Raw genomic sequence first — 10,740 nt, 5'->3', positions numbered from 1 at the left:
GTAACTCAAAGCATTTGTGTTTAGTGAGTCCGCCAGATCAGAGGCAGTAGGGATGACCAGGGTTGAGGATTATTTCTGTCTGTAATAAACCCCTTTTGTGGGGAAAAACTCATTCTGATTGGCTGGGCCTAGCTTCCAAGTGGGTGGGCCTGTGCCCTCCAAGGCCCTGTGCACTTGCCCAGTCATGTGAAATCCATAGGTTAGGGCCTAATGAATTTATTTCAATTGACTGATTTCCTTTTATGAACTGTAACTCAGTAAAATCTTTCAAATTATTGCATGTTGCATTAATATTTTTGTTCAGTGCACTTAACTGTAATATTAACCTAGGTCTATTCTTTGGAAAAATATAGGCTCAATGACTTGAGGCAAGATGTGTGATTTTTATGTTTGTCTCTGGAAGGTTCTTTGTGTAAATATGGGGTAACTCAAATGTGAGTACTATACATCTACAGACAACTATTATGGTAATTTCTATGACTTGGCAAAATCTCATGATCTGCATAAAGACATCTGTGGCCAGCCAGTGCATACCAGAAAATCTGTTTATCATTCTGAGTCACCCTGTCTACACTCAGAAAAAAGGGTTCCAAAAGGGTTCTTCTACTGTCGCCGTAGGAGAATCCTTTTTGTTTCTAGGTCAAACCCGATTTTGGTTTCAGGTAGAACCATTTCGGGTTCCATGTAGAACCCTCTGTGGAAAGCATATCTCCTCATGTGAGCATTTAAAAACGCCTTCTTTAAGGTGTGGTCCATGAACATGCTACAGTTTAACTGTCCATGAATTCCATGCATACCTGGAATTAGGCCAAACCACAGAATATTGGGAAATTGAGAGCAAACAAATGTAGAGAGGCAAAAAGTTGACATTTCCTAAGCCCAATGAGTCTCTTTCAATTATACTGAACAAAAACATAAACGCAACATCAAACAATTTCTATTATTTTACTGAGTTACATATAAGGAAATCAGTCAATTGAAATAAATTCATTAGGCCCTAATCTATGGATTTGACATGACTAAGCAGGGGCTCAGCAATGCGTGGGCCTAGGAAGGCAAAAGCCCACCCACTTGGGAGCCAGGCCCAGTCAATCAGAATGACTTTTTCCCCACAAAAGGGCTTTATTACAGACAGAAATACTTCTCAGTTTCATCAGCTGTCCGGGTGGCTGGTCTCAGACGATCCTGCAGGTGAAAAAGCTGGATGTGGAGGTCCTGGGCTGGCGTGGATACACATCGTATGCGGTTGTGAGGCCAGTTGGATGTACTGCCAAATCCTCTAAAATGACATTAGAGGTGGTTTATGGTAGAGAAATTAACATTACATTCTCTGTTAATAGCTCTGTTGGACATTCCTGCAGTCAGCATGCCAATGCCACACTCCCTCAAAACGTAAGAAATCTGTGGCATTGTGTTGTGTGACAAAACTGCACATTTTATAGTGGCCTCTTATTGTCCCCAGCACAAGGTGCACCTGTGTAATGATCATGCTGTTTAATCAGCTTCTTGATATGCCACACCTGTCAGGTGGATGGATTATCTTGGCAAAGGTATTATGCTCAGTAACAGGGATGTAAACAAATGTGTGCACAACATTTGAGAGATATATGCTTTTTGTGTGTATGGAACATTTCTGGGATCTTTTATTTCAGCTCATGAAATATGGGACAACACTTTGCATGTTGCGTTTGTATTTTTGTTCAGTATAAATGCTCGCTATATATGACTGCAAATACCAAACCTGATCCTCCTTCCCTATACATTGTCCCCTCACACTCTTTCTTAACTTGACACCTGACAACAACCATGACTTGCACATTTGGCTCTTCACTGTATGTAAGTTGAGCTGCTGTTTGTAATAGAATACTTGAGACAATGTTTTAGTCAATTGTTTCTACAAGTGTCAATAAGATCCACTATCACTTATTCTAAAAGGAAAATATTAGATGTAAAATATTTAAGCAATGAAGCCCAGGAGGGCATGGTATATTGGATATATTGTCAGAAGGTGGCTGGGAGAAGGTGGCTGGAAAACTACCTAGCCATTACAATATATCTGATAGACCACAGCCTCAGGGGTATTATATCTGCCAATATTTTCGACACACAAAACAATAGCGAAAATTCGATGTATATGCAAATGTACTTTATTAAACAATAACATCATTTTTAACACTCCTCGCTGCAAGCGGGTAGCACTGATACCAGGCACAAACAGACAGAGACCTACTCCACCAAGACACACAGTACTCAATATACAGCCAAATTACAACTCAACGTGATCCATTCTGGTTGAATGTATACATATTGTGGCATTTTAGATATGATTTAATACTGAGGTACGATAAGAGGACTAGGGCCATAAGGACTTTAGGCTCTATTTCCAGGAATGATGGGTCTGTTCTTGAAGTCGTCGCTATGAAGGTAAGCATGCAGGTTGGGTCGGGCACACAGCCTCTTCAGGTAGCTCTGGAGGGAGGGGAAGGCATCCAGGCAGGGGGGGCTGAGGACTTGGTGGTGGATCAGCAGGAGCACCAGGGCGTAGTCGGCTAAGGAGATCTGCCAGAGAGAGGAAGAGAGCATGAGAAGTCCAGGTCCAAAACAACCCCTAACCCCTTACCTCTACCCCCATGTACAGTATATGCCAGTTGACGTCTTTGATGATAATGAGAAAACATAAATAAATGTACCTTGTCGCCAACCAGAAAGCTTCCTTTATTGCTGGACAGGGTTTTCTCGAAGGGCTTGAGATCTGTTGGCAGTGCCTTAAGGTACCTTTCTTTACCGGAGTCCTGGGGAACCAAATATCATTATTAATCATTTTGGGACTCAATCTAATCAAACTTGCATTGCAGTTACAGTAGGTAAGTGGCAATTCTTCCTACAGTCAATACTATACTACTACTATACTATGATATACATATAGTATATTCATTTGATCACTGTTGTCGCAGAGAATTTTCCTGCTCTGCAGGAAATTATAAGTGCCCTAGTAGTAACATAAACAGTTATCTGTCTCTCACTAGATCTCTCACGTAAACAAATGCCTACTGTAGCCTAACAAAACACATTTCTGTAAAAACGTTTTTGAGAATAATCAAATCCTCCTACTGCAGGATTATTTTACTACTGTGACAAAACTGGTCAAACTAAGATCCAGCAACAGATCTGTATTATGAGGGAGACGATGGGTTTAGATCAAATTGGTTACATTTACCCTACATTTGAACACTTACATCTTTCTCGAACATCAGTTTTATGTATTTGTTTAGGAGATCTTGAATGGCTTCATCCATCATGTCAATGAGAGCAGCCTCCCTCTGGTCTTTGCCATAAAGTCCTGGAGCAGAGAATTGATCAAGACATATTGGGTGAGTCAATATGAATTTCATTATGTTGCAAGCAGGATTTTCTGTTTGTTCTCCATTTACCAAGTTTCCGTGCGAGATGTCTCCTTATTGCATTGGTCTGGTACAAAGTGAGGTCACCGTCTTGAAATATAGGGAGCTGACCAAACAACTGTGAACAAAAAGCAAAGGAAAAATGATCAACAATTCACTTCTAATCCTCTGTCAAAAAACATAATTGTGATTTGTCATGTCCTGAATCACTTAGCATCTAAACGTCATGATTCAAATTCATGATTCTGAGATGATGTTTTGGTAACACCTCCTATGAATACCCTCTTCATAATGCATTATAAGTGCATGAACAACACCTTGTGAGCTATGCATAAGGCACAGAGTGTGCTTTTTATAAAGACAGTATTTGTGGTAGGTATGTTTTCTATTGATATGTTTATCAAGTTCCGTTTGGCTGATCTTGCATCCAACCTCCCCCTATAGAACTTGTTAGGGGCTCTCTCCGTCTCTGTAAGGCCCACATGGGTAATGTTGCTTAGAAGCTCGGGTTACCAGTGTCATGTTTGCTCAGTTGCTATCTAAACCGCCTTTTTAGAAGAACATTGTCGACGGTGTTTCAGTAAACATTCAGCCAAGAATACTCATTTATTCACTTTTTTAAAGTACTTTTTTTTTTTTTCCGAAGGTTACTCCCTCCCCACCAACCCCTGAATTAACTAAGACATTTTTGTCTGCATGTAAAAGTGATGTGAAATGCAATAACATAACTTGACTATGGTACACTGGTTACCGGGTTACTCACACAGCTGGCTTTGAGAGTGCCCTCCTTCCACATCTCCATGGTGATGACCTTCTCATCAAACTCTGCCCCTTGGTCTTTGAGCATCACCCGGATGACCTCAGCACGACCTGTTATAGCACAGACCATAGAGATCCTATTCAAATATATTGTATTCTAATTCTAAATTCTACAGCACAGGAAAAAGGATTGGCCTTTTCACACTGCATCGTTCTTAGCCCTGAGCTAAGGTGCAGTGTGAGCGCGCCTAATCTCTACCAAATGAAACCCTAGTAGTGCCTGACAAAATGTCTGGTTCTTACAACAAGGTTATAAAGAAAGTTAAGGGCAAAATGCAATTTACTGTTTAATAAGCAAACTCTATATCAATAATAGTTTCTGTGTTTAAAAGAAAAGGTTAAAAGGTCCAATGTAGCCATTTTTATCTCAATAGCAAATCATTTCTGGGTAACAATTAAGTACCTTACCGTGATTGTTTTAAATTAAAATGATAAAATTATCTATATAAAAAAACACAGGTAAATCACGTTTTTAACTCCATAAAAAGTCTACTTCAATAGCCAAGTTTGGCATGAAAATTCCATAAGGTGTTGGCAAGAGAGCAGAAACAGACTGACAACCAGGGTAAATGTTGGCTACAGTATTTTGCACTTCAATAGCTGTCCATTCTAAAAACTGAAAAGTTCAACATTGATGGAACATTGATCAGGTCAACATACAATACCTCGGACTGGAAAATATGTGAGTGTGAGAGACACTAAAGAGAAAACAAAAAACAATAATTATTAGTACGAAAGACAGAAAATTAAAGGCTCTGCACACTACAGTTAGTTCTCTGAAGTGTGCAGTACAAAGTCAATGTTCTTTATTGTCAGTTTCCTACTTCAGAATATCCAGCAGCACTTGCAGAAATAAATTGAATGTACATGTTTTCTACCCTTTTTATACAAATCAACCATAGTCCATAACTAAACAGGCAAGAAGAGCAGATTAAAGGTTTTGCTGTGCATTCACTTACTCTCTGCTATCAGCTGTGGTTTGTAGAGCAAAGTAGTGTGTTAACGCAAAATGCAATACCTACTCTCCTCTGTGTATTGGCCTTATATACACCTTTGTTGGTTTTGCAATATGACTTGCACGTTCAAGTTTTAAAAATGGGAGGAGAGTGGGTTATGTATTAGAATTAAAGGTGTTCCCCCAGCCAATGAACCAGTTAGACCTGCCAGAAAGCAGAAAGTCAACTGTTTTGGCTGAGTCATGATGATATATACTGAACAGTGTTTGTTCCATGTTCCATGAGCTGAAATAAAAGATCCCAGAAATGTTCCATGTGGACAAAAAGTTTATTTTGCTAAAATGTTTTGCACAAGTTTGTTTACATCCCTGTTAGTGAGCATTTATCCTTGGTCAAGATAATCCATCCACCTGACAGGTGTGGCATATCAAGAAACTGATTAAACAGTATGAGCATTACACAGATGCACCTTGTGCTGGGGACAATAAAAGGCCACTCTAAAATGTGCAGTTTTGTCACACAACACAATGCCACAGAAGTCTCAAGTGTTGAGGGAGTGTGGCAATTGGCATGCTGACTCCAGGAATATCCACCAGAGCTGTTGCCAGAGAATGTAATGTTCATTTCTCTACCATAAACATATTTTTTCAGAATTTGACAGTACATCCAACTGGACTCACAACCGCAAACAATGTGTAAACACGCCAGCCCAGGAACTCCCCATCTGGCTTCTTCACCTGTGGGATCATCTGAGGCCAGCCAACCTGACAACTGATGAAACTGTGGGTTTGCACAACTTAAGAATTTCTGCATAAACTGTCAGAAACTGTCTCAGGGAGGCTCATTTACATGCTCGTTGTCCTCACCAGGGTATTGAATACACAGAGATATCGTGACGAGATCCTGAGGCCCATTGTCGTGCCATTTATCCACCGCCATCACCTTACGTTTCAGCATGATAATGCACGGCCCCATGTCGCAAGGATCTGTACACAATTCCTGGAAGCTGAAAATGTCCCAGTTTTTCCATGGCCTACATACTCACCAGACATGTCACCCATTGAGCATGTTTGGGAGGCTCTGGATTGACGTGTACGACAGCATTTTCCAGTTCCCATCAATATCCAGCAACTTCACACAGCAACTGAAGAAGAGTGGGACAACATTCCACAGGCTACAATCAACAGCCTGATCAACTCTATGCAAAGGAGATATGTTGTGCTGCATGAGGCAAATGATGGTCACACCAGATACTGACTGGATTTCTGATCCACACCCTAAGACATTTGTTACCAACAGATGCATATCTGTATTCCCAGTCATGTGAAATCAATAGATTATGGCTACATGTATTTATTTAAATTGACTGATTTCCTTATATGAACTGAAACTCATTCAAATCTTTGACATTTTTGCATGTTGTGTTTATATTTTTGTTCAATTTATGTACAGGTATCTGATGATAAAATAATATTTATGCTGTATTGGACATGTTAAAGTACCTGCCCAGTGTTTACAGATTTCTATGAAATATGACCTTTAATTACTTACAATAGCTTTTCTGTTTTGGAATGGTGTGGGTGTATCCCAACAACAGAATGGTTTGGGCATATACTGGTCATTAAAAATATGAACGCAAGTAGACCACTGATTGGCCAGCTAATCCTCCTCTAGACCGCTGATTGGCCAGCCCATCCTCCTCATGAATATGACATCATGTTCTATGAGGAAATAACAAGCATTCTTAAGTTTGAGGTGGGTTTTTTTTGTGTTTTTTTCTCCAATGTATGCTTTGGCCACAAAAATGAGTATAGGGTGAGTCAACATAATTTGGATATGAGTTAAAAGAATAACTTTTAAAAATGAGATTTTCACTGGGTAGCTACTTTAATCACATTAAAACGCCTGAAACAATTCCACTTCTTCCTCTTCTTCTTCCCTTGTAGACATTGTTATTGGTTATTGACGTGAAACAACGACTATCCTTAAAATACAGCGTAAACGGTCTGAGTGAACCCTTTTATCTGCAATTGATAGATTTGGGACCTAAATCCCAATCTTCTATAGCACACCACTGCCCTCTAGCTTAGAAAGACTATTTGCAAGGATCCCACTGTGTGCTATTGAACGTCTTGAATGTTTCCCTCATGGTGACGCTCCACTACCAGGTTTATACTTGATATAAGGGCTTTGCTACCTAATATCTTAGTATTACACATACACTCATGACTAAACAGGATTGTAATAAAACATGAAATATGTTGGATTTGTATTAAACAATATTTGTTTTCTCATCTTTTGTTTGTGCTAAAAGAGGAGGAGAGTGTATTTTACATAGTGCTTTGCCTGGTCCCAAATCTACCTAATACCTTAGTGTTACATTTACTTATGACAAAACATACAACAAAATCATTCCAACTCTGCTTTTTTCCCAAAGGAATTTTAAATAGAAAACAGGTTAAAAATATGCATCACCATATCATTTCTAGATCATCTCATTCTACAATTATGTAATTAGAACCATCAAAATAAAGTCATACATATGGATATATGAAAATGCATAAGTTAAATGTAAAAAAAAATACCCTGCTGTAACCAAAAAATAATGATGCCAGCTTTTCCCCACAAAATAGTTGGTGCATCTATCCAAAACTAGTGGAGAGGCCTACAAGAAATCACTCTTTGATAATATTGCACATTTAAATATTACATACTGTATATATAAGATATATTGTATGAGGTTTTCCATTGCTTATCTCAAGCCTTCTTTATAACACAGCAGCTATGGATTTTCATATACAGTTGAAGTCGAATGTTTACATACACTTAGGTTGGAGTCATTAAAACTTGTTTTTCAACCTATCCTCAAATTTCTTGTTAATAAACTATAGTTTTGGCAAGTCGGTTAGGACATCTACTTTATGCATGACACAAGTAATTTTTCCAACAATTGTTTACAGACAGATTATTTCACTTATAATTCACTGTATCACAATTCCAGTGGGTCAGAAGTTTACTGTGCCTTTAAACAGCTTGGAAGATTCCAGAAAATGTCATGGCTTTAGAAGCTTCTGATAGGCTAATTGACATAATTTGAGTCAATTGGAGGTGTACCTGTGGATGTATCTCAAGGCCTACCTATCTCAAGTGCATCTTTGCTTGAAAATCAAAAGAAATCAGCCAAGACCTCAGAAAAACAGGCGTAGACCTCCACAAGTCTGGTTCATCCTTGGGAGCAATTTCCAAACGCCTGAAGGTACCACGTTAATCTGTACAAACAATAGTACGTAAGTATACACACCATGGGACCACGCAGCCGTCATTCCGCTCAGGAAGGAGAAGCATTCTGTCTCCTAGAGATGAACGTACTTTGTTGCGAAAAGTGCAAATCAATCCCAGAACAACAGCAAAGGACCTTGTGAAGATGCTGGAGGAAACAGGTACAAACGTATCTATATCCACAGTAAAACGAGTCCTATATCGACATAACCTGAAAGGCCGCTCAGCAAGGAAGAAGCCACTGCTCCAAAACCACCATAAAAAAGCAAGAATACAGTTTGCAACTGCACATGGGGTCAAAGATCAGACTTTTTGGAGAAATGTCCTCTGGTCTGATGAAACAAAAATAGAACTGTTTGGCCATGATGACCATCATAATGTTTGGAGGAAAAAGGGGGATGCTTGCAAGCCGAAGAACACCATCCCAACTGTGAAGCACGGGGGTGGCAGCATCATGTTGTGAGGGGGTGCTTTGCTGCAGGAGGGACTGGTGCACTTCACAAAATAGATGGCATCATGAGGAAGGACAATTATGTGGATATATTTAAGCAAAATCTCAAGACATCAGTCAGGAAGTTAAAGCTTGGTCACAAATGGGTCTTCCAAATGGACAATGACCCCAAGCATACTTCCAAAGTTGTGGCAAAATGCCTTAAGGACAACAAAGTCAAGGTATTGGAGTGGCCATCACAAAGGCATTTACATTTACGTAATTTAGCAGACGCTCTTATCCAGAGCGACTTACAAATTGGTGCATTCACCTTATGATATCCAGTGGAACAACCACTTTACAATAGTACATCTATATCTTTTTTTGGGGGGGGGGGGTTAGAAGGATTACTTAATCCTATCTCAGGTATTCCTTAAAGAGGTGGGGTTTCAGGTGTCTCCGGAAGGTGGTGATTGACTCCGCTGTCCTGGCGTCGTGAGGGAGCGTGTTCCACCATTGGGGTGCCAGAGCAGCGAACAGTTTTGACTGGGCTGAGCGGGAACTGTGCTTCCGCAGAGGTAGGGAGGCGAGCAGGCCAGAGGTGGATGAATGCAGTGCCCTTCTTTGGGTGTAGGGACTGATCAGCGCCTGAAGGTACGGAGGTGCCGTTCCCCTCACATCTCCGTAGGCAAGCACCATGGTCTTGTAGCAGATGCGAGCTTCAACTGGAAGCCAGTGGAGTGTGACCTCAATCCTATAGAAAGTTTGTGGGCAGAACTGAAAAAGCATGTGCGAGCAAGGAGGCCTACAAAATCTGACTCAGGTTCACCAGCTCTGTCAGGAGTAATGGGCTAAAATTCACCCAACTTATTGTGGGAAGCTTGTGGAAGGCTACCCGAAACATTTGACCCAAGTTAAACAATTTAAAGGCAATGCTACCAAATACTAATATTGAGTGTATGTAAACTTCTGACCCACTGGGAATGTGATGAAAGAAATAAAAGCTGAAATAAATCATTCTCTCTACTATTATTCTGACATTTCCCATTCTTAAAATGAAGTGGTGATCCTAAATGACCTAAGACAGGGAATTTTCTCTCTGATTAAATGTCAGGAATTGTGAAAAACTGAGTTTAAATGTATTTGGCTTAGGTGTATGTAAACTTCCGACTTCAACTGTATGCATACAAATATTATAACTGAAATGCTACAGTTATTGAGTTAGAAAAAACATTCTTTACAGTGTCTAAGAACATCCTAAGGAAAGACTTTCTATCAAATACAATATGGAATCAAATGCATGTTTCTGTTCCCTAGTATAATTACAAAATGGTTATCGGACAAAGATAATTAAATATCCTGCATAGGTTATTAAGGAAATCTAAAGATATTTATCATACCAATAAATGCTTAAGTGCAGGTGTAAACCAACCCTGGACCCGGAGAGGCAATATTCCACTTTCTATCCACAATTTTACACCAGGGCTACGCTACAGAGAGAAAATAGGTTGACTCACACAAGGACCTCAATCAAATAAGGTGGCAATGTCAAAATCAAATCAAATTTATTTTTATATAGCCCTTCGTACATCAGCTGATATTCTCAAAGTGCTGTACAGAAACCCAGCCTAAAACCCCAAACAGCAAGCAAAGCATGTGAAAGAAGCACGGTGGCTAGGAAAAACTCCCTAGGAAAAACTCCCTAGAAAGGCCAAAAACCTAGGAAGAAACCTAGAGAGGAACCAGGCTATGAGGGGTGGCCAGTCCTCTTCTGGCTGTGCAGGGTGGATATTATAACAGAACATGGTCAAGATGTTAAAATGTTCATAAATGACCAGCATGGTCAAATAATAAT

At 39.8% G+C, this 10,740-nt stretch overlaps 1 protein-coding gene across 1 annotated transcript; it reads right to left on the bottom strand.

The window, feature by feature from the left end:
- Nucleotides 1–2,131: 2,131 nt before the first annotated feature.
- Nucleotides 2,132–5,334, bottom strand: LOC106611534 (glutathione S-transferase P). The gene is made up of 7 exons (XM_014211826.2): nt 5,180–5,334; nt 4,886–4,918; nt 4,165–4,271; nt 3,432–3,519; nt 3,237–3,340; nt 2,691–2,792; nt 2,132–2,559 (listed from the first exon to the last, which is right to left on the bottom strand). Coding segments are annotated over exons 1-7 (624 nt in total). The 5' UTR covers nt 5,181–5,334; the 3' UTR covers nt 2,132–2,370.
- Between the last annotated feature and the right edge of the window lie 5,406 nt (nt 5,335–10,740).

This window comes from Salmo salar, chromosome ssa09 (assembly GCF_905237065.1).
Source record: "Salmo salar chromosome ssa09, Ssal_v3.1, whole genome shotgun sequence".
Taxonomy (NCBI): Eukaryota; Metazoa; Chordata; class Actinopteri; order Salmoniformes; family Salmonidae; genus Salmo; species Salmo salar.
This window is presented reverse-complemented; position numbering and strand designations above follow the sequence as displayed.